Below are 25523 nucleotides of genomic sequence, written 5' to 3'. Positions count from 1 at the left end.
TTGCCAGTTATACAGAAGAATGCACCTGGACTAGAAATAAGTATACTTTTTAGACAGTCAACTGAGTTTGGCCCTTTTCATTAAACCACCAAATTAGTAAGTACATATCATCTCAGGTGAAACCTGTTGCCCCTGAGCCCAATTGTATTAGGCCCCACATGGATGTGTTGATTGGGATGTAGGCAATAAAGAGCCTTAAATAGACTTTTTACAGATGATAAGACTTCAAGAGAACTGCCTGAGACTTCAACAGACTCGATGAAATAATATAATTACCAAGAATATTGACAAGCCTTGTAGTTATCTAGTTCCGAAAGGGCATAAAGAGCTTATCACTGTGTAAAATAAGGATGCACAACATTGGATTCTTTCCAATATCAATATGCCATTTATCTGAACTCATCTTTTCCAATATCAATACTGTAAGAAATTACACACTTCTTTATTTGTAAAAAAACGCCAAGCGTCTCCTGTGCAAAGAGAGGTTGAGTCAAGCAGAACTGAGAGAGGAGTGAGGAAGGTGACAGTCTGGTAAATTGTGAGGATGTAATGGTGTCAAAAGTAATACCATGATACCACAAGTCCACTGTACGGTATTTATTGTGATATTCTATAAACCCAAAACAACAAATGAAGACTTTGAAAAATAGTGATGTTGGCATTAAATACACAATAGATGCACTTTGAATATTACAACATGGCAATATGGCATGTTTGCTAGCCTTCTAAAACCTTCGTTGTCCACCATTGAAAACAGCTGTTGGTCTTCAGTGATATATTCACAGATACACCTTGTTGTGGGGGAGTGGGATTGTGAACACATCCTTAAGAGTCCTTTGGCCTGGCCGGATTCTGCTCCTTGCATCCTTGTGCATCTTTTTGGGGGGATGATTTGCCAAGCGGCTTCTCATGATACTGGTATTCCCCATCATGTGTGTCACTGCAGTCTGGCAGTGTCTACATATCAGTTTTGTTTGTCTGCCACCTTTTCTCCTTTCTCATTTCTTGACACCGGAAACCAAAGTGCTTCCACACCTCAGATTTTAAAGTCACTGGAGCCTCCACAATCTTAACAACTTGAGTCGCCCAGGTCTCCCCATACTTTGATTTTCTCTTGCCACTTAGTGTATCTACCATTTTTGCGCTGTCAGATCAAGCCAGCGAGCGGAGCTTAAAGGATGACAATGGGTACGAGTGTTGTTGTACTCAAGACCACACTATCCGAGACCAAGACAAGACCAAGACTTTTGGGGGTCGAGAACGAGTCAAGACGGAGACTAAGACAAGCCGAGACCAAGACAAGACCAAAACCATAAAATTCAATTTAAAAAAAACATGACAAGGTTAAACAGTGAAAAAGCATTCTCTTTTTGATTTCAGTTTTTTTTAATACATTTGAAAGATAAAGACAAGGTGTCTGAAACTCTTTCAAAGCACAATATGCAACAAATTTGTTCAACTAACCTATTTTGAAAATTAATCCTTGTATGTATTTAAAAGCAACTGACAAGTCCAGAATTTTTTAAATATCTGAAAATGAGATATTTATCTAGATTTGTCAGGTGAATGAGTCCTAAAGTAAGTGTTCAGTTGTATTTCTGACTAGAAATAAGATGGACTGATGTCAGAGTTTGTGCAGGTGTAGCTGTTTGTTGTTTTATCAAGTGCTTCTCCTTAATATCACATCAGCAAGTCTGAGGCCAAGACAAGACTGAGTAAAAATGATCTCGAGCCCAAGACAAGACTAAGACTTTCAAAATGTGGTCTTGAGACCAGTCTCAAGACCAAGACTGTTCTCGAGTACTAAAGTACTACTCTGCTGCATGAAAAAAAAAAAAAACTTTTTGCCCTGAATACCTACAATTTGAAACCGTCAAATGTCCACAATGACACAGAGGCGCTTCTGTCATCGCGATACTGGGTATTCATGATACCGTTACATCTCTACTATGTACATCTGTTTTATTGTGAAGAACACAATGTGTCTCCCATGCAAAGAGAGGCTGAATCAAGCAGAACTGAGACAGGAGTGGAAGGTGACAGTTTGGTAAATTGTGTTACGTCTGGAGCTTCATTCAAAATGTTAAGGGCTCACGGTGAGCGCTCTAGGCAACCACCTATACCTGATGGTAAACTTGATATTTAAGACTGATATATGATAAAGACTGCAGATATTTACTATAGATATCAACTCTAAGTATCAAACATTTTCATATCTGCTGAAAACGATATGCTGATAAAAATTGTGCATCCCTGGTTTAAAAAGGGATAACATTTTCTTAAAATGTGAAGGGAAGAAATATTTTGAACTAAATTGTACTTCCTTATGTACTCCTCTTAACCCCCTGTGGGGTTTTATTGGCTCACTCAGTCGCATGGTAAAAAAAACAAAACAAACCTATTCTTAAAAAAAATCTGTACTATTATTGTTACATATGCAATCAGAAGGCATTTAATTCTCCTGTTGTATAGGTTTTTCCATTAGAGGAGCCTTACAGTTCGACAATATTATAACTTGCTGGCTTAGGATAAAGGCAAGTCTTATTCTGGCAACCCAAAGGTTATTATCATCTCTTTAACAATGATATAAAGCATCATAAGTGTTTTTCAAAACATTTATAATGAGTGCCGTATTCAAAATTTCATAACAAAGCAAGAAAGTCTGATCATTTTTTACTTAAAGGATACCAATATTAATCTCATTAGAGGGACTTTTCCCCCTGACATCCAACAATCTGACAAAGAAGCCCCCTGATATACTGGTTATCACAGAGCAATTTCATGCTACACCTACATGACAACATAGCTGAGACTGATATAGTTATGTCCCCCTTGGCTTTTCTTTGCTGTACATATTCCTGCGCCCCCTTACACCCACCTCACAACCCTAGAAGCTACAATCACACAGTGGCTAAAGCCATGCAGCAGAGACTCGCTCCTGCACTATCACTGGCCTTTAAGGGAAGGTAGCTTATAGGGCTGCTGCTGCTTTATAGAGGGTAAGGGTCTTACGTGATTTGTTTTTGATTGATCTCAGCTATCTGGGCAGCGTTGTGACCCGGTCCCCTTCGCCGCAATAGGTAAGGGTCGGACCCATGTCTGAGAGGGGAGGGGTCAGCAGGGGGAGGGCTCTAATCACTCTCTCCTTTAAAGGGGAATCGCTTTGGGTTGTGCCTCTGTGCTGGATTCAAGTGAAGTACGACTAATGGTAATAATGACTGCAGGACACATTTGTCAATACACTTTCACTGCACAGTAAGCCTGCTGTGGCGTAGGCTGCAGTAATTATGCTCGTGAGCAAGCAGGAGGAGTGGTTTTGGACTGTGGAGAAGCATTTTTGTCTTTGGATTGTTTGAATACAGACATGTTTCCCTGCACCAAAAAGAAAAACAAAATACAAAAAGCCTTGAATCAATAGAGGACGCACATGAATGATAGACTGGAGTATTCCCCTTTAAAGTTTTGTTCCATGTGCAAAATGCCATGCATGCATTCTCTAAACTTCTCTCTACGACCAAACAAATAACAACAATTCTCAAACTAAATTCTTTGTCACATTTGTTGTCCTTAGTGCTTTCGTTTCTCTGTCATGTGACTGTTTTCTTAATGGCCATTTCCTCTTCCTGTCATGTGACTTGTTCTTTAACGGCCATTTCCTCTTCCTGCCATCTCCTCCCGTCAGCATGGTGAAGCCTCTGTACGCAGTGTTCATGTTGATGAAAGTGTGCTGTACAGTGTTCATGTCTATGGAAATGTGAGATATTTAACCCGCTGTGGCCTCTGATAATGAAAATGTTCTCTATCTGTTCAGGATTTCTCACATTGTCTCCCCCTCTCTGCTAACGCCTCTCAATCTCTCTCTCCACAGTGACAAGTCATGGACAGCGTCTCTAAAGCTTTGTCTTTCTATGCCTTTTCAAACCATTATACAACAACCTCACTTAATGAAGCATTAAGTCAGGTTCTGACGCTGTTTTTGTTCAGTTTTTAGAAAGAGAGCCAAAATTAAACCTCATGAACATACATGTAAGCGTTTGTGAGGATATTTTGATTTATTGAACTTTGATGCATCTTTCTCTGAGAGATGGACAGCAAAGTAATGGGTATGAGGTAAAAGTACTAATCAACAAACTATGATTTTCAAAGTACTTCAGTTTGATTTGATTTTATTTTGTTACTGATGAATCATTGACTATTTCATTAAACGTAGCATATATCACTCATGAAATGAAAATAGTTCCTCAGGGTCATAACACAGATCTGCACACATACTTTACCCTAAGCTTCCTGATGCATCCACTGTAAACCAAAAACCTACACAATTAGTGTTGATTGTAACAGGAACTGTCAGTAGTTCCAGAAATTATTTTCATTTTATGAGTTTTATACAGCAAATAGACTGAAACTGCCAGCATCTCTGAAGCAGTCACTATTTAAAGACCCAAACCTGAGTTGGCACTGAAAATGTCTAAACCTGAAATGACTAGGTCATTTGTATCACTTTTTATAATAATTTGTATAAAATATTAGAAAAAAAATCATAAATCACTGACTGGGTCTTTATTTGATGATTGTTTGGAAGGGAACTTAGTTGCAAAAAATTCACCAAATCCACTGCCATCATATATCAACTATTCTTTCTTTCTTTTTCTCTTTTCTTGTGTCTAACTTTTATCATCCATCAACGCAGATAGAAAGTGGAAATTCATCATCTTAGATAAAGAGCTCTCAATAGATGTACTAGAGCTCATTCAGTCATAAAATAGTATCAACTGGAGATACTGTAGAAATGCAAAGTGCCTTTATTTTGTACATCTTAGATGCTACTGAATAAGACTGTTGGATTAATGCAGGACTATGTATGCTGTGCTGTCTCTTCTCCTCACAGGGAACCTCTAGGTGCGTCTAGTGATCCTGCCGGGTCTGAGAGCTTACCAGCACTGCTACACCACTGTATTACTAAAGCCAAGGGCGTGGCTGCCAACAACAATAACAACGCAACCTCCGGAAGGAGAACAGGTTTGTCAGTATATTAAAGTTTAAAAAACACAAAGGTAGTTGTGCCCTAATGAAAAGCATAAGTGCTCAGTGAGCAAGAAACCCCATGCACACATCAGTCATACTTTTGCCCCTCTGATACAAGGAGTACTCCATCACATGGTCCTGAGGGGCCATCTTTTCCTAAAACATTACCACTTTTAACAGATCCAGACTCCATACATGCAAGCTCCAGGCAGTGACAATGGCGATATTATCAACCATACGACTTGCCCTCTAAAGACCTTACCACTCTATAGGGAAATTAATGACAATGAGAGCCCACACATCAACAGGGTAGTAGGCACCTCCCATTAATGGTGTTTTGGCCCACAAAAAATCAGGAAGGCTCAATAGTAAGCCCCAGCATGCCAGAGCAAACTCTCCCAGCTAGCTCTCACCAACTATAACCATCCTCTGCAGAAGTTCTTTGTGCTATCATAAAAGCCAAATAAGTTGCAAACAAAGCAACAGCCATTCATGAAGCCTAAATCAAAGAAAAGAGAAGAAAAGAAAAGAAAGGAGCAAGTGAGAGGAGTAGAGCTAGGTGGCGAAGCCTGTTTTTGCCATGCTCCTGTTTTCCTCTTATGCTGAGATCGGAGAAGAACAACGAAAGCAGGAGATGACAAGTCATCAGTAGTGCCTGGATATGGCTTCAATTTATTCCCTTTCCCACTCAATAGAGCTTGGTAGCTTGGCTAAAAAGTGTAGATAATTGTGCATTTATAATATCAATAATCGCGTTTGCCTGCATGAAAAAGAAAAGTACTAGATGTCCACTGTTTACAAGGGCAACCTGAAATTCACAGTCCAGAGGGTTATATTTTTGATGGATGCAGTTTGGACATCATAAACGTGATATGCGATGCTATGTGATGCGGTTAGGATGCTGTGTTAAACACATAATGGCCAACGCTCCCCCTTTTTCCCCACTTTTTCTCCCAAATTTTTGGGCCTCCTCCGGCCTACCTCCTGTTTTGTTATTTATACTAGAAAACCTCCATTATTTCCATGGCTCTACTACAGGCTAATTTATGAACACAGAATCATTCTCCGTGTATTTTTGTCTGAGGATACCAAAGTTGCCACATCTTGTATAAATCATGTTACACACATACAATCCACATCTACATAAAATTTCAACCCCTCTGCCCCTGCAACCTGGCAACCCACAACCAGTGGAGCTGAAGGGGCAAGCTAGCCGAAAATGATAGGATAGAACAGAGTTATTCGATAGGAGAAAGTTATTTCTATGATAAATACATCTCCAGTTGTTATACTGTTAGGATACTTTTAATTATGAAACAGCCATATCAGGAAATTTGGTGTTTTTAGAAGCAGCTTCACACAATTCAACAGGAGAGAAATTAAACTTCTAGAAGCTATAATTTTATGTGATGATGTGCACAGACATGAGTCTGGGATCATATAACATGCTTCTGAAGGAGTGAAGGATTGTAGTACTTGAACATTTGTTTAAATGTGTGACCCATTTATTTTTTCAAACCATAATTTAATACAGTTAACAGAAAGAACAAAAAATAGGATGGTATAAATTTCAGAACAAATCACCCACTTCTGAAGGGACTCTGCTGACCTGTGTGCCCAACATTATTCAAAGAAGTGGGTTGTGGCTGTTAAAGTGGACAAAGAAGTGGCTGTAAATACTCAAACTCTTTACACTTGCAGCTGATTGTAGCTTTGTTAAAGTTATTTTCACAATAAATATATCCCCATGTATGTTGTTAGAATACTTTTATTATGAAACAGCCATATCAGGAAATTTGGTGTTTTCAGAAGCTGCTTAACACAACTCAGCAGGAGAAAAGTTAAATTTCAAAGCAGAGTATCATATGACATGATGGTGTTGTGTTACCACTGCGCTATTTTTCCCTTTCAGGTGTGTGTCCTTCTCAGACCCAGCAGCAATCTCAGACACCCCAAGAGGGAGAGGATCCCAGCCTCCACAGGAAGAGAAAAAAGCAAAAGAAGAAGAACCCCTATCTCTATTTGACCTCCTTACTGCACCGCAGGAAGTCCGAGGAGGACCAGACAGGCATTCTGGCCAGTGCAGACTCCGAGGGCCCAAATTATGGGACTCTACGCTGACCTGTGTGCCCACCAAGCCATTGGACTCGACTAAACTGACCTCCCCGATTCAAAAAAAAGACCTAACCTCAGCTCTCCTTGCTCCAAGCTAATACATTTCTTATAATCTCTAAAAAGTTCTTTCAGGAGCGGGGGAAACATCCAGCTGAATACTCCGGGAGGTTGGAAATCTTATATGAAGACAAGAACAATGGCTTTTCTTAGTTGTCGCCACCGCTTGTCTCTGAGGAATTTGACTTGAAAACGGACTTATATAATGTATATAAACTAGTAAAACAAGGGAATTAAGCTTCCTCCTACAGTAATAAAAATGTGTTGGTTGAGTATGTCACAACACGTTAAAGATTTTTCACCCATTGGTCATTGAGGGGTCCATATCTTTAGGTTTTTCAGTGATACAGTGTACTGTGAAGCCTGGTGCGTCCTCACACAGGGACATGAGTCTACCTTTCCTACAATACAAATAGTGTCAGTATATAAACACAGGGTTCTTACCACAAAATATACCTCAGAGTAAACGCAGAGTTGCTGTAATTCTTGTGGTATACTGTACGTACTTTACCTTTTTACATATGGCTAAAAAGGTTTATATCACACTCACATTCAAACAGATAATATGGCCTAACTTTATCTAATTTAGAAGCTTTTTTATTATCAGAAATAGCTGGCTGTTTGTTTTGATCCATGATTCAACCACTAGAGGACTGTCTTAATTTTAGTGTTAGGCGGCTCAGTGTGTTTACACTCATCGTCATAGCCAGATCATAGCCTTCATTAGGAAAATAATTGGGACTTACACGCTCATCAGAAGTTGGACTTGTCGGGTTTTAGAAGAACAGGGTGATGAAATGTGAAGTGTACTGTATGTAATTCATTCTTAAGGAATCATTTGTGAAATGTGGCACATCTCCAGGTGCCTTTTTTGCCTTTTCTCTCTTTTATTTTCTAACATAAACTGCCTTTTTCCTTCGCCTTCTCATATTTGTCTCTCCAGGGGGTGAGGGGAGTGAGGGACTCCGATACTACGTGTGTTTTTACTTTTTCAGCCAAGGACACATGAGAGAAAATGCTACCGAGGATGCATAACTGTTTTCTTGTTTTTTTTCTACATTTGTATCGACTTTAAATGGGTACTTGCTTTGACTGTGTTTGTCTGAGTTAGAGGAAAGAATCAGAATACCCGTGCAATGAGAAAAAAATAAGTTCCTGCTCAAAGAAGGCAAAAAAGTGTAAAAGTACAGAGGTGCTGTACATGTTCAGACAATGTGTTAATGTTTAACAAGAAATGTTTAAAGGAGAATGTGATTGCTTCATAAAGCTGTTAAAAAGCAATGGGAAATCTTAAAACAATGGCCACCCTGACTGTTTATCTTTAACAAACTGTATATTACTTGCTAGCTACTTCTTCTCTGTATGTTTGTTAATTTTTTTCAACACTAACCGATAATGAATGTATGTTTTGCTGTACAGGAAATGAATGTCCCGATGTCACAGTACATTGAATGACCCATTGAAACAATGTTTAAAGTGCAGCTGTGATTGGTGAAATGAGCAGTCGGTGCACAAAAAAATGTTTCCCTTCTTTGTAACAACTAACCCCGAGCTCTTTTTGTTCCGATGGCTCCAGGTTTCTTTTTAAAGGCCAACACCCATCCAAAAACACATCAGATATGTTTCTATCTGCTACCAACAAATCCGAGGTTCTCCGACATATATCTACATGGATGAATCAACTCAATGTCTGCTTACTGAAATCTCTTCTGACAAGTGAGAAAGTGATGATTGCTTGAAAAGTGAGCGTCAAAGTGCATAGTCTACTTTAACAAATTGGTTTAATGTACAGTAAGATATTAGCGGAAAAAATCTATATTTGTTATGTACTCTACATGGTATGTATTGTATTTGTAAAGATGAATCAAAACCATGTTTTACAGGAATAAGTTCTTGTGAGAGGATGTATGAAAAGAAGGGAGGGATCCCTATGAAAAAGAAATTAGATTATATATCAAAGTATTTGCTTACAGTACGGCTTTAAGTGGATAATGTTTCTAAAACATTTTAAGGTGCCTCATTTGTCATATTTTAGCAGATATTATTTTATCTGAGAAGAAAAAGAAACCTTAATGTTAGTACCGTACGATGTATTATTGCCATAGCCCGCTGGCTGCACAAGTTACGTAGTATTTTCTCTGATGTATAGTACGTGAATGCCCACTGGAAAAAGCTTTAGAAGCAGAAGTGTGTTTCCCTCTATAATAATATTTCCAGAACAACCGTATTTCGCCCGTTCATGAGCACACATGTAGATTCAGTCCAGATCTGTCGCCTTCAGGTGTCCAAAGCAAATAAAACTGAAGGAAGCGTCTTTTTCTAAGAGTCGCGGACATGCTGTAGTCATGTACAAACCGTGCTGTGGAGGAAATTGTGTTTACATTAGTTTGATACAGAGAAAGTGTGTTAGGGCATAGTTGCTTTGAACATTACGACTTGGTGCTATGTTTAACTTTGTGGTGCTGTAGATTAGAGGTCTCAAGATTTTTGTTTTTCTGTTTCTGAAAGCAACTCTTCGGGGCCCGTTGTGTTCGAGCGACTAAAGTAGCTCTCGTAGACACTATGGGTCCTTATTATAACAGTATCATGGTGTGATGACAGTGATAGAAAATACTGGAAAAATAGTAGTATAACCTTGAATAATAGAGACTTTGTGACATTCAAAATGAACTCAAAGATGACCTGTTTTCTATCGTGTGTTTGCAATGTCTGTCTGTGCTTCCAAGGTACCCTCTCTAAAGTATATCTGTGATGAGAATATTAACCCAGCCTAAAAAGGAGAAACATAACCTGATTTAGATTAGCCAACAGGACACATGGGAGGGAATCTAAGAGCACTGTCAGGTCACGAGAAGGGGGAAATTTTTCTACACACTTCCTGTAGGTCAGCCATCTTTGGTTAACAGCACTGTTTTTCAAGCACACTACTGCAGGGAGACGGGGAATAAATCCGTCTCACATCATCTCACCACTGTTTTTTGACAGTAGATTTCCTACTAGTACTGTACAGTATAGCCATGAGTAGTCATCAGACCACGTTTGTATTTATTACTGCTGATTCTCCTGGTTGAAAGGTATCAATTGGGAAGGCTCATTTATCCTCCACATGGGTTTTTAATGAATGGATGTTGTCTTCCGGGCTCTTTTTTGCATATTCAACAGAAACATGTACAGTGTTTTAAGAGGGCTGCTTTGGACGTACTGTTAGCTCAATTATTTTCAGTTTTTTGTTTTGTTTTTTTTCTTTTCCAACTTTTCTGCTTACAGCTTTTAGGGCATCACTAGGTGCTGGTAGGATGATACTTAGAAACCTATTTGATTTTTTATTGTATTAATCTTGCATGTAGAGACAATACAACAAAAAAGACTAAAAAAAACGCCTATTTAGCAATCATTCATGGACATCTGAGCTGGTTGTTATTGGATGGAAAATAGAAATATGTAGTATTTTCTATATTCTCTGTTTTTTCATGTGTACCAGCACTGAGAAACTAGAATGTATTATTATTATTATCGTAGGCTACAATAAGCACTACATCGTTGACTGTTTTAGCTAATGCTCATACTCAAGCAAACCAAGTAGTGCTTAAAAAGGAAGAAAATTTAATACATTTTCATTTCATTGTCATCCACTGACTCTGTGCTGTACATTACATGTTTACATTCTGTATCATATGTTTATTCTGTTCTTTTTTGTACATAATTTGTCTCCATAATGGTCTTTAATGTTCATATGTAAATAATTCAAAGCAAAAACATTTTTTTACTTTTTAAACCTGATAACCTGATGTTTAGCTCTTTCTGTCAGTTTTTTAGACTTGTCATTCTGTTCGGTCACTACATCAGGTGTTATGCTTCACTAATTTTTATTTGTGAGCAATTAACTCATACTGTATGGTGCTGTACCAAAGCCTTATGTATAATATTTGTATTACTTTCTCTCTCGTTTGCCACTGCTGTCCAGTGAATTCTGTATCGTCTGAGATCATGTCTTACTCACTCTTCATGTTCAACTGCCATGGATCTCCTTTCTTTATTGAGTAAACTGAATGAACTATGTGATTGAAAAAACACTCACTCAAGGCCTGTTACCAACTGGCCTGGATATAAAGTGACAGTCACCATGAAAAGCCTTCATAGGGAAAAAACGCACAGGCTCACTCCTGGTGGCTCATCATGACGTAGACATGGGCCTAGCACATGATCTATGCTCTATCTATGGCATGTCTGTGAGAATATGAAAGCAGTGCTGTATTCATGTCACCATATCATTTCAAATGCTTAGTCCCATTACGAAAATTTTCCTCTCAAATTTTTGTATTTTGATATAATAAAAAAATCAAAAGAGGTTTTATTTTTGTGGTTTTGTCTCTTGATCTGTGTGAGGAGGAGGAGGGTGTAGTTCATGTGCTGAACACAGGGTGTAAGTGTTGAGCAGAGGAAGGGGGAAGATAGTGTGGCGATAGCAGCAGCGGCCTAATCAGGTCAGGGATTTTTTGTTTTTTAATTCTAGGACAGCGGCTTAGGAGTTAAAGTACCAGTATTTAATCCCCTATCTAAAAATGCACACACATTTACTGTATACTATACAATTCTGTAAACCAAAGAAATGGATCTTAATTCAGACGATACATAAATCACAGGACGTTTTTTTAAATGTTTGCATGGTTTCCATGGATTCATACTTTGTTCCCAGCTTTGCCGTCTCAGTACAAAGGTTAAGAAATGAATAGTGAAGCAGCTGAGCCAGAGCAAGGAAAGCAAATAGTCTGAAAGAGGATGAGGTCTGTCAGAATGACCTTTGTGCTTTTGTTCAAATTCCCCTGGCAGGCAGGGAAACAAACAAATGAGCAGGCATTTGCATTCACCTGAGGAAAATAAGGCGTGCAGTGAATCCTCTGGTTAAGCATACAAACCTCATAAGGGCTGGAGTCATAAATGCTATGTTAGCCTATATGCCTTTAAGATATATTTTTCAGCTTTGATCATAATGGGTCAATGACATGACATGCATGGAATCTATTATTCCTTTTGAAAAACATTAATCAGCGCATGGCATGTATCAATTTGTTTTACTTTGTTTGAAAACCTTTTCAGTATATTTGAACAATATAATTAGTTTCATATTTTGGCATCTCAGACCCTAACAATGTCAGTTTGCATGACCGTCCGAGTAAATTTCAGATTACTGACACTATTATAAATAGCATTTTAATTGTGAGAAATTCAAATTTGAATACTTTGGCATTATTTTATGGTTGACATAAACAAATGATATAAAAATATATCATTTTAAATTTAGAAAGATTATTCAAAAACTTCTGTCCCAGATTGCAAGTTCTTAAATGTAAAAGCGGTACAACCATAATTATTGGAACTTTGTTTAAAAATGAAGTGATAAAAACGGATTGAAAATATTTATTATCCATGTAAATTCAGCTGATACTCATAGCCAAGGGAAATGGTTCATAAATCCTTTTTAAATAAATTGAAAATTATTTCTTTCCAGTCACAGGTGGGCAGTTACACCTTCACTGTCAGGTTGTACAACCAGTGTAAAACTGATAAAAAATTATTTTACTATTAAAATCTTGATTTTATTTAAATACAAGTGTCCACTTCGTCCACTGATTCATTTGAAATTAGTTTCAGATGTAAGGTAGTGCAACCAGTGTTTCAGGTAATGAAATTGTAAGAAATGTCACTGAAATAATTCATATTATTCAAAGCTGTTATATATATATATATATATATATATATATATATATATATTTAATTAGGTAAATGAGGAATCACATATTAAAAAAATAACTAAAAGATTATTATTATTAATATTGTTATTATTATAATAAAAATAATAACAATAAATTGAGCAGATACATTTTCCATGCCAGGTATCTGACAAGGTGAAAATGCAAAATTTTGTTTTACCATGAAATTATTTTTTATATATATTCAATTTCTAACTAGAAAAAAAGGAAACATATGTCCAAGGCACAACTACAAATGAATGAAGCCTTGTATGTCATTAACCCAAATACAGTTGTCAAAAATAAATAATTTTTTTTTTTTTTTTTTAAGATTTATTTTTGGGCCTTTTCATGCCTTTATTTGATAGAGGAAGGACAGTGGATAGATTCGGAAACAGGGAAGAGAGTGGGGAGAGACCTGCGGTTGGGGCTACAGGCCGGATTCGAACCCGGGCCATGCTCCAAAAAAAAAAAAAATAAATAAAAAAATAAAAAAATTTAAGTGCTTTTTGATTTAAATACTTCAAAAAACACCTAAAATTTTTAAAGATAGATAATTATTATTTCTTTTTTTTTTTTTTTGGAGGGTTTTCAGTTCCATTTGAGAGGACAGCTGCTGAAAAGAGACAGGAAACATGGGGAGAGAAAGTGGTGGAACAAACACCATCTGGACCAAGATACAAACCTCTGGTCTGTGCACCAAGGACTTTGACCAAATTAACATACTTTTATGCTATTCATACTCAACGTGACATCACTTAGAGAATGTTACATAAATGTGTTCCACATTCATAGTATGCAGTTTTGTAAATGCTAAAAACTCCCAGATGTGCATTAATTGTTAAGTACTAGCTCTAACCAATAGTAGAGTTTGCTGGCCAGCCAAGTGTTTTAGAAATAAAAGTAACTGTACTGTAATATGTGTCAGATGCTTTAAAATAGCTGAAGCTGATTTAAAACTAAGTATATGTTTATTGCTGAATTCTGTTTATGGACAGACAGCTTGTTGCTAACTTAACCAGGCTGGAAAAACATGTCTGATCAAGTCATGTGACCATAGTTATGATTTTTTTTCTTATGGCAAACTATCAGTCAGGTTCATTCACAGTATGTGATTTGTTTTAGCATGTAGCAAGCCAAGCTCAGCCTCAGTAAAGAAACAGTTGAAGTTTTTCTGTAAGAACCTTTTAGCTTCATAGCCAAAAGAGTGACTGAACCATCCTCTCTACACTGTTTAGCAGACATTAGCTTGTTAGCTTAGCCTAGCATAGACTGTAAACAAACAGCTAGCATGGTTTTGTTTAAAAGTTACAAAATTCCTCCAGACTAACCTGTAAAAATTGAGAAACTTAGCTATTCAAAGTGTTAATGCTTCTTGGCAGAGAATAGTTGATTCCTGTGTCTTCAGGGTCACAGCAGTCTGCTTGCTAACTGACTGGGACTTATGGAAGTTGCTCTATTTGTCTTTTTTTCTGGTTTTTGAGCTAATGTGAGTGGTTAATGGGTGAGCCTTAAAGTTGAAAAAGGTATTTTGAACTCTGGACTTGCTGGGATAGTTCTCATCCCCGTCCACTCTGCTACACTTAAGTTGCTTTACAGACACACAAAACTCCTAAAACTTTTGTGTTGGACTGCATGTAAGGGTACATCTTCACCCTGATTTTACAGAAGGTTTCCTGCAAGCTATCTTGTAAAATATATGCATAAAGTCAGGGTAAGCTGATGTTAGAGCTAGCAGGTTATAGTCAGGAAATTCTGTGAGTTGAGCAGTGTTAGTGTGTTATTTTCCACTCGGATTTTGATAGTCTAAATCTCCCTTTACATTAATATAAAGGCAAAACTGTTGTCATAGCCCCAGAGTCTGTTGATTCATCTGCAATTTCATCATGTGTGCCTCTTGAACCCCCTCCCACTCCAATAGGGAAAATTGTTTCCCAATGTTCCCAATTTCCCAGAGAAATTTTCAGGAGTGTGAAAAAGGTGTAAGCTAGCCTCTGCTAGCATATTAAGATACATCTAACCTGAAGCAGGAGCAATGGGCCCCATGACATGATGATATCACTGCAAAACATTTAAATAGATACGCTTGTATACTCAGTACTGTGCAGAAATGTTAGGTATGTTTGGGCCAAAAGTTGAGGCTGAAGTAAGTAAGTAAGTAACGGTGAGTAAGGCCACCTGGGGGTACCACCCAGTTGGAAGGAGGATCGACACAACCCAGGTCATACTCTGGATGTCCTTGCATAAAGCTACTGGTGGCATGGGAAATAATCTGTTGAAAAAAATTAACAAAGTCCACACCTTTAGGGCGGAGTAAGGAGTCGATGTGGCAAGTAAGCACGGCCTAGAGTACCATCCAGGTGGGTAGTAGCGGTTGCCATGAGCCCCTGATTGTGTTGTGAAAGTCCCAAGGGCCTGAAAACCACCGATTGTATGAAGCGTGTGACATGAAAGGAGTAAAAGCGCCCTCTATTGGATGAATAATAGAAAGTAAGACCAAATTATATTCCTTGCACTTTATTAGTGAAAATGCAAGTGTCAACATCAGTGTCTATCTGCCAACTTTTTCCTAATATTAATTATCTTTAATAGGCTATAATAATATAATAACAGGCTATAAATTAGCTGGCCGATTAATCAGTCAGACCCTGGTAGCAGGCAATAAATCTTCCTTGATCCCAAAATGTTTTAATACAGGCCCAAAATCAGTCCGTAGTAATGCTACATGCTATTGCAGGGACAAAAATGTCGGCTTACATGGTGCGATTGGCCCTAACAAAACTAGTAATAGCTAAATTTTACATTTTCTGCCTCAGTGGCGAAGCAAAATAAGATAATGCATGAAGATGAAATGATTTGCACACCAGGTTTCACTCCTCTCACTGTTGCCACCCCACCTACACTATCCAGTTATGTAATTCAGTACCAGGCATTACCTAACACCGTACAATTTGCCAGATGGGGCTCCTTAGGCTGGGGAATATTATCAAGCCGAGGTCCCATGCATACTCTCACGCCTACCTCATATTCGGGTCCTTGACATTGAAAAGGTCTGGGAAACCCTGGGGCTAAATTATCTCAGGCGCGCTCACGGGATCAGTTGGGCGCGCTCCCGGTGACGAGTGCAGATTCTCGGCAGTCAGGCAGACAGTCGCGGCTCTCCGGGATGACTCCCACACTGCCTCAGCGATGTCGCACCCCAGCACAGTTTTTATCCTGAAAACCGTCTACCTCAGAGGATCATCTGGAGCCTGCGTGTGTGCGACTGTGTGTCCGAGATGAGCGGCACTGCAGTGCGATGCTGACAGCATGTTTCCTCGTCGAGAAGCTCCGCGCTGTGCAGCATAGAGGAGGCAGCAGAGTGGAACAACGTGCAGTTACAGGTAGGCTGTTTCAGCTGGGATCGTCTCGAGCTTCCACGTACATACAACTAGACTGCTGTTTAACTGCTGTCACTGCCCTCAAGGTGTCATCCTAGCACCTGATCCAGGCGTTTCTGTTCAATTGATTAATCAGTCGAGCACAGAGCTGAAAAAGCACCGTGTAGCTCCGTTTATGTGTGAATGTGGGTGTGTATTTGCATGAAGCTGACCAGGCCCAACAGGTCAGAGTACACTTGATGGTAAACTTTTCTCCCTCCAGTGACTCCCAGTTCATTATGAAGTGATTTTAAGAGCACTGCCTTTTACTGAAACATAGATTGCATCACAGCTTATGAAAACAAATCAGAGTGTACCAGTCAAGAGGATTTTAGGGCTGTTTTTTATTCCAAGAATCTTTGTAATACAGTGGGTGGCACTAAAGGGGAAAGCTCTGTCTTGTCTATTGTAATACAGTGCAAAACCCCTGCAAAGCTTAAGCTTAGATTTCCTTTTTTTCATTTTAGTCCTTATAAGAGCTATTAATTTAACAGGTAAATTTTGAGGTTAAGACCGGGTTGAATTGCATGCCTGTTTAAGGCCTTTAACATATTAGCAAGAATGGGTTTTGGCATATAATAGCTAGGGATGTAACAATACACTCAACTCATTACTCTGGAAATTAAAATACTAAATGTCCATTTCCTTTCTGTTTATGAATGTAAGTCATACACTTTAATTTGAGGTTGTATAGTTACTGTAGACTGGAGCTGGATGTCAGCCATTTGATTACTGAAAGGGGATTTTGAAGCCAATCCATAGTGGTCACATTATTGAAAACAATGTCTCAAACTAACTTAGATCAACGAATAACTCATATCCTTCTTCAAACCAAAATGTTATAAAATGTTAATCACACATAATGACATGACCTTAACCAGACACGTCAGATAGATTGTTTAATATATCTATTGTATAGATATACTTGGCATCCTGAGAAACCTTAAATTATCGAGAGGTGAAATTAGGTAGTACACATGCACCGCACTATTTTTTTCAGTTTTGTGTAAATCAGTAAATTTGAAAATTCATGAGTAACAATAATAACTATATTTTAGCATTAAAAATATCATTTGGGTTAAAGAACTTCCACATATTGGTGTATTAACCATTGCAGAAACATAAAAAATGATTTTGGTAATTACCAATAATGTTAATTTAGGGCAACTGTGGCATAAACCTTACTTTGGTTAGGGTTAGAGTGGTCTAATAAATTTGTTAAGCACTGTAAATCCGAGCTAATGGCTACACTGGAGGCAGCCATTACTCATGGCTCACAGTACAACTAAACCCCACCCATAGTTACTGCCTTGTTCTCGTCAAATGACGCTGATTGGCCATACCTGTCTATGGGTCTGGCGCCACCAGTGTAGAGTGGAGCTTCGCAAGATGGGATTTGCCTGATGACAAACATGGACTCTGGCGAATCCATCTGCTTTGCAAGGTTAACGTGAACTATTCTGACCAAAACTGTTATTTGAACCAGGCTGTAAATATGTTTATTTCTGCTGTAAAAAATGGTAATTTTAACATGAGGTGTGTATGGAACTGTCTTTTTTGCACTTCTGCAGGGGCTTAATTTTTCTGAAAAGTTTGTTCCTGGTCATAGAACGGCCAGACCAACCAGAGTCATGAGGAGAACAAGGCGGTATCTATGTAGTTAAGCTAAAGTGATTGCAAACCTGTAAACAACAATGGCTGCCAGTGGAGGGATTAATATGGATACATATATAGCTGTAGTTTTTATCAGAACTGTATAACATTTTAGTTATTAAAGAAGAGCAGGAGACAGAACTGAATGCTTTTCTTGTTGGGAAAGATGTTTTTTATTTTCTCATGACGAACTTTAAGAGTTTGATTCACCTAGTGGCTCTACTCGGGTTTTGACATGACAACAGTTCTCATTCGGGCTTGCATGATGTAATTTATTCTTCCATGGTGGCACATGGCTACCATTTCATTTTGTTGCTCTGATTGGCCTGTAATGAATGTGATCCTTCTCAAACACCGATTTGGGCTATTGCCAAGATGAATGCGAAATACATCACTTGCCGTGAATATATTAAAAGTCAATTTGGTTTATACGGTAATAAATCAGTTTTTTAAATTGATGAGCTGTTTAATTGATATTTTTTTCTTTAGGTTAGAAATAAGAAAATTTGATTTGACTCTTATTTTGTCATCTAAAAAGAATCTTTATGATAACAATTAAATGCATTTAGTTTGGGGATCATTAATTAACAGTCACTGTGGCAATTTTCCCTTTGTTTTTTGACATTGTTAAAACCCAACAGTTCACAGATTAAGCACTGAAATAATGTAACCCTACATTTTACTTGAAAATGTTCTTGCATGGTACAGTAATTGTATGTGTGTAGGGCTTTTAGCGCCAGAATGATGTGTACACATCTGGTGTTAGATTATGTAATACAGTCTGCTACTACAGTACAATCAGAGCCTCAAAAATGCTGCAACTAGGTTGATGTAACATGTATCCTATGGCTGAAATAGTCCTAACTGTTGTATAGCTGTTGTTCCAGACTGCACTGGGGTGACAGTGATCCTGCATTCAGCAGTGGGAGTTATTGTTTCACCCCTAGTAGTAAAGTGACATGGCTACATAATCCCAAACTGCTGTCCTCTCCCAGAACTGCTTGTCCTATTTGGGAAGATTCCCTCGTATTCAGTATTTTTAGAGCTTCATTTGTCTCTGTTAGTGGAAGAACATCAGTGCTAAAAACAGAAAGGCCTTTAGTTCACTGTAAGGCTTAGGTGACAGATCGGCTTGTTGATTGAATATTTGGGTTTTTGTTGTGTACAACTTAATCGCCCTGCTGTTCATCCCGCTCTCATGCCCTTCATCTAGGATCACTGTGACTCTGAAGGTTGCAGGACAAAGACTGAGCTGTGATGGCGACTCAGTGTGAGATGAAATAAAGTTAATCTCACTCTGGTCGATTTCAAGAAGATTATGAGGTCAAATGGCTCCTCCTCCTCCTCCTCCTCCCTCAAAGAGTCAGAGGAGTGATAAAGCTTCAGTAAGGAGTAAAGAAAACATGTTGTGGTTAACTGAATGAGCAGCTGCAGATTTGGTGTCTGAATCCTGCAAGGTGGAGTAGCGATGATGTCATTGCCTCAGGCACACAATGATGATGATGAAGATGGTGATGGCAGCGGCGGCGGTGGTGGTGGAGATGTGTCAAAGCCTATGTTGGTCAAAGGTTTTATCTGAGGCCTCTTTTCCCTCCTCGTGCCACCTCATCCTCAGTCTGGAGGAGCATCAAGTCACGATGGACGGGAGAGGGGTTACCATGGCAACCGCGGGCCCTTCTCCACTGCGTCTCTAGCTCGTGTTGACTGCAATCCAAGGCTCAGAAAGAGGAGGGCCTTGATGAGACCAACTTCTACCTTTGATTACAAGCCTGTGCTGTTATATCACTGGGGAGAGTATGTTTTATTTGCACCAGAAACAGGACTTTTTAAAGGTGCAGTCACAGCTGCTGTTTGATTATTCATAATTGATCAGGCCAATGTTAAATAAATACAAAGGCTTCCTCAGTAAAGGGAATCCTAATTAAAATAATCCTAATTCCAATGGTAGGTTTCCAGTAGCTTCTTTCAGCTAATCATTTAGGTTTGATGTTACTAATTTACATGGTCAAAGTTGCTAGCTTAGCTGTCACAAACAACACTTACAGCATTCTAATTTCTCAGCACCAAACAGCAGACAGAGTTACTGATCTTAAATAAATAAATCTGATTATTTTATTTCAATAATCAAACATTAAAAATGCAAAGTATTGTATTCCTGTGTTTTCTTAACAAATTTTAGTAATCCTCCTAATGTGAGGTTGTTTAGTTACTGATGAAATGGTACATATTTTTTCTTGTAAAATAAAAAGTGACTGACAAGTAAAATTTTCAACCCACTGACATTGAACAAGAAGAAGCAACAGGCATATAGGGTCCTCTGCTTATTATAAACAGAGTTTTCTAAAAAAAAAATAGACTTTCCTCATATTGATTGAAAGTGCTTATATTAACATTTAGGATACGATATGCATCACAACACTGGGTTCAGAAAATGTTTGTCGACATTTACCCCCCTGATTTTTTTTTTTTTTTTTAAAGACATGAGACTTACAAATAAACACTATTATTAATAAATTTCTTTTGTTTCTTTTCTCTGCCAGTAAAAATACCCCATTTTTTTGTTCTTCAGTTACTGATGACTGAAGCCAACTGCTGATAACACCTCCTGCTGGTTATAAACTCACTGTTGTATTACTAATTTAAACTTTCATTTTAGGAATTTTAAATAGTATTGTATGCATTGATACACCCCTAGTATCTTCTGGATGTGGGTTAGAAATCTTACCAGTATCTATTTAAATGCACAATATTTAAATTCTGCCACAGGGCTCTCAATCCAAACATAAATCAAAGATGGCGAGTATAGATGAAATGCTCAGCTCCACCATCTTGTTTTGAATTGAGGACTGAATTGAATAAAAACTATATTACTATATAAGGTGAATCTACATAAAAGTATATTACTGTTTGCACTGCGAGCTACTTGAAAAGCTTCCTTGGATTACTTTTAGCAAGAAAGTTTTGCAAAATGAACACACAGAATCAGTGGTTTACTGATTGGTAAATACATCTTGTGGAGTAGAGTTTTTATTGAACAGAGGTCTTAGTTCAAAACAAGAAGTAAGCAATATAGGCAGTTGGAGCTGAGTGGTATGTCTCTACTGAGCTTGGAAATGTCTAGTGGGGAGACACTGTGGTGTTACAATATTTCATAATGATACATGAGAATGTCGATTCTTTGAACAATGATAGAAGGTTTCCCTTTATCACAAAGTCTTCAACAACACATTTTCAGTTCGATTCAATTCAGAAGCTAATGAACGACACTGGACAATATTATGTATCCAATTGACACAGCTGAAGCAAAAAAAGCAGTTTTGATAGTTTCCCTGTTAAAATGTTGTGGCCTTTAATGAAAAAGAACCTTTTTAAATAAAGGAAAACAACAATCATTTCATTGATTTTTTTTGGCATTTTTTGCCGTGTAAGACAGGACAGCAGGACAAGGAGGATGATCCTGTGACCAGTGCATTGAGGAGTACAGCCTGATCAGTTTAAAGCACCATTATTACATTTTCTGCATCCTTTCATAACCATCATCCCCTCATTTTCCTATTTTAAAATTTCTTTTGAACCCATTTACACACATATTGACTTTGATGGTTATTTCTATACTACTTCAGTTCATCATACTTTCTGTATTTAATGTGGCATATAGTTCATCTGCAGTATTGTATGGCATTATGAGATTAAATCTGTGACAAATGGTATGCAGGGAAGAATATACATCATTTATGTTGTACTGTAATCTGGATTTTGTTTAGGACAAAGGGCACGGAGCAGCATCATTATGAAAGAGAAAGAGGAGGGATGGTGGAAACAGATCTACTGTCCTGCATAATATATCACCTTGAGTTTAGGCAGATTATATTTTTATAATCAGTTTAACCTGAGACATCAGACTACAATCACTGCCTCCAAGGAGGCATGCAACAGTGGGCTTTCCCCCCTCTGTTAGCTGTAGAGTCTGTATCAGACACCATTTGCACTACAGTATTTCAGTCAGGGGTAGATAGTGAGGGGAGACTGTTCATATTTATTTTACATATTTATTTATTATTGTTGTACAAAGATAGATAATGCAAACATGTTTGGCAAATGAAGATGGAAGGTCCAACTGGTGCAGTCTATGTCTGAAATATTTCCAAACTGCCGAGGAAAGACATACAGGCGTATGCAAGGAATTTCAAAATAAAGGGGTAGCGAAAAGATGTATATCAGTGATTTCTTTCCATCAATTTGATTGAATTTTTGATGAACCAATCAACATACATCTATTCACACTGATGGATTGTTACACTCCTAACTGTTAGAGAGGATGGAGGATGGGTATGCAAGTCACAGGTGCACTTCACAAGACAGCAGCAGAAAGCATGAATAAGATACAGCAACAGGATGGGAGCTTTCTGTAGCTCTTTCAGTATAGAAACTCAACATACTTAAACTCAAAACTTGATGTGATTTCATTGTGAATGTTTCATAAATAAGTATATGATAATATTTCAATATTTTACCCACATGCAGAGGTTCATAAGTACCCTGTTATATCCATATAGAAGATGTTTTATGTCTGTTTTTCTGTTTCATCTTAAGCCTCCTCCTCAGCTTTCCTTCCTCCTCTCATACGTGAAGAAGAAGCTGTGACTCACTTCATCGTAACTGTTGTGTTTCTATCTACAAATATGTAGGAAGCAGTTCTCCACGTCAACACACTCGCTGATACTGCTTTCACAAACAGCTTGCTAGATTGTGTAGGCTGTCCTATTTTCTCTTGTAAGCGCCATGTAGGCCATCTGATACCAGGGCAACATCCTCCTGTGCTGCTTCAGTCTCATGACATCAGAGAAACGTGTCTCTCTCAGCTGTAAAGTGTGTGTGACAGGTAGAGGAGTGTCTTTTATTGTTGCATCTGGAAGAAACTGTGTGGAAAAGACTGATAGAAAGGTAGAGGAAGGAAGATTTCAGCCTGAGTTACAGTAGCTGTGGGCGAACATTAAAGGGATTTCTGACATTTTGTGTCTCCTAATTTGACTTTGTTCTATTTTTCTCACAAAGTGTCAGCATGTTCCACTCATTTTTGTACTCATTTTGCACCGTCATGGTCAATGACACACATGCACCATAAAGTCACCTTTTTAAGTCTTTTTTTCTTAATCTTGTCAGCTTGCTCTTTTTATAGCTCAGACTATTTGGGACATTTTCAAAATAGTCTTCTTTTGATGTATTGTGACACTGCCTATAAGAACACCAACTTGTTCATATTTTCTTCTTTGTCATCTTTAGATCTTTTTCAACTAAGTCAGTTTAGCATCTTCCTTTGTGGTCAAAAGTACAGCATGTTCCTATACTTGAATAGACTCACTGTCTCACTGATGTGGTCCTATTATCAGCAAGGTCAGGTTTGTACTGTGTAGCACACAACAGTTTTTATCACTGATTGCACACGGCAGCCACAACTCTGTGTCCTCCATTAGCAAACATAACCATAACATTGTCAATGAGGGAGAGATAACCAGCATATCTACATGATTGTTGAAGTATTCTGCATATTTTAACAGACCAAAGGGCATATATAATGTTACGAGTTAGGACAATTGAAAAGCCATACAAATATGGACAATTTGAATTAATCTGACAAGATTTAAATATTGCAATATTTTTGTTAATCTTTAGGGATCTCCTACCTGAGAGTTTCAGCTGAGATGCAGCTGCTTTAGATTGATTATGACAGCCATTTTACTGATTGCAAAAAAAGGGGGACAGTACTGATACCAATGTTTATGTTATTATTATTATTTATTTTCTTTTTTTTGGTATAAGCCTCCGACAAAGTCTTCATTTTCTCTCATGTTTGACCAAAAAAATCTGATCAGTTTCTTCAACAGGTGACTTCATCTGCTTAAACTATCCTTTTAATCAGCAGTTAACAAGTGCATTGGTGCATCCATAGTCAAGGTTTTTTTTCTTTCTTTCTTTCTTTAAAAGATTTATTTGGTGCCTTTTTCTGCCTTTATTAAATAGTGGAGGACAGTCGCCCGCGTACATGGTGCGTGCCTTAAACCACGTGACCATCTGTGCGCCCACAAGCTTGCATTTTATCATAACCTTGCGAAGCAGATGGATTTGCTAGACTAGCAACAGGCAAATGCATCTCAAAAACTCCAATCTTCAAAGTTTACGCCTAACTGAAAACAGTTCTGGATAATCAGTGTCGTTTGAGAAGAGAGAGGCATTTAGTTGTATTGTGAACCGTTAGCAATGTGGGTGCTGCTGGCATAGCAGTTAGCTCAGATGTAGCTATAGTAAAGCAGCGGTTTTATCAGAACCGGAAAACAAAAGTTTCCCATATAAATATGAAATACATCCATGCAATAGATATTTGAAACAGTGTATCTGGCATGTCAGATAGATGTTATAAACTTTGTAGTAAGGAAAAACGGGGGCCCTTTCCTGACAGCCCTCTCCCTTCACACTTCCACTCCATTTGCATGCTCTTGTGGAGGAAAAAAACTTCAAAAACCTGGAGGTGTTGGAGTGAGAATGGGCTGATATTCCAGATAAGTTAAAAGAATAGAAGTATCATAGAGATGTGCAAATCTGAGAATTTATGAAGAAACATAAATATTGAGTGACATAAAGTCATGATCAGAGGACGTTTCTATTCCCATGGGAGAGAAATGAGTTTTTCCCAAAGTCTGCAGCTTTATTTAATCCCATGAAGTGCCCTTTGTGCTGGAGTATGAGTTGGTTAGATTGGTGGAGCCCATTTTACGAGCCTCACAAGCTTCCACATTTGGCTGCTGCCATTTGTTTTAAGTCTTTTTTATACAGATGACCGGGGTGGGGAAACAGCAGTGGATGGTCCAGTAGAAGACAAAAATTTGTATGTTTTTAACCTTGTTTTAAGAAAAACATGGATTATTTTAACCTGACATGATGATGGATTTTTTTCCACACATCTATCAGGTAAACCTTCCATAGACGGCGTTTGGGAAAAGGCAGAGCCTTTGAAAGAAAACTCAGAGGGTGATTGGATGAACTTTCTGTTTGGCCCATCTTCAAGGGCCAATCAGAGCAACAAAACACGTGATGTCGTAGCCTCAAACCGAGGTGCGCCGTTACCAACGAACATACTCCATAGAGACCTGCATAACACAAACCATGGCGACTGTAGACATGTCAGTACATGACCTTTGTTGTTTTTAAAAAGAAAACAACTCAGTGCTGTTCTTTGTTCTTCTTTTAATGAAAAAATGTCAAGTTCTGATAAAACTTGCGCTTTAGCAGCATCCACGCTAATGTCTTCCCGTCATAATTGCACTGGTCGCTCCTTGCTGCTTGTGTAATTCATGATTCTGCAGCACCTGAAAGTACTGCCCCTCGACTAGGGATGGGGATCGAAACCCGGGTCCATAAGGACCCGGTTCTGTGTTTTTGAAATAACTGAAAATCATTAACGTGTTAGCTTATCAATACTGCTGTCGAGTCTCACAGGTTCTGTGAC

General features: G+C 38.2%; 2 protein-coding genes across 3 annotated transcripts in view; both read left to right on the top strand.

Annotated features, from left to right (window-relative positions):
- The window catches only part of igsf9ba (immunoglobulin superfamily, member 9Ba), a 126627-nt gene extending 115246 nt beyond the window's left edge, over window positions 1-11381 (top strand). The window contains exons 19-20 of one of the 2 annotated variants that reach the window (XM_041797552.1): window positions 4889-5019; window positions 6938-11381. In XM_041797552.1, coding sequence (XP_041653486.1) covers window positions 4889-5019; window positions 6938-7146 — 340 coding nt within the window. In that variant the 3' untranslated portion in view covers window positions 7147-11381. Of the gene's footprint in view, window positions 1-3037; window positions 3081-4888; window positions 5020-6937 lie in introns of those variants that run through there. The other variant, XM_041797561.1, reaches the window with a different exon arrangement.
- A 4557-nt stretch (window positions 11382-15938) lies between these two features.
- arhgap32a (Rho GTPase activating protein 32a) overlaps window positions 15939-25523 on the top strand; it is a 55995-nt gene continuing 46410 nt past the window's right edge. The window contains exon 1 of the mRNA XM_041810479.1: window positions 15939-16330. The gene's annotated coding sequence lies outside the window, so the exon portion shown is untranslated. The remainder of the gene's footprint in view (window positions 16331-25523) is intronic.

This window comes from Cheilinus undulatus, linkage group 2, assembly GCF_018320785.1.
Source record: "Cheilinus undulatus linkage group 2, ASM1832078v1, whole genome shotgun sequence".
Taxonomy (NCBI): domain Eukaryota; kingdom Metazoa; phylum Chordata; class Actinopteri; order Labriformes; family Labridae; genus Cheilinus; species Cheilinus undulatus.
This window is presented reverse-complemented; position numbering and strand designations above follow the sequence as displayed.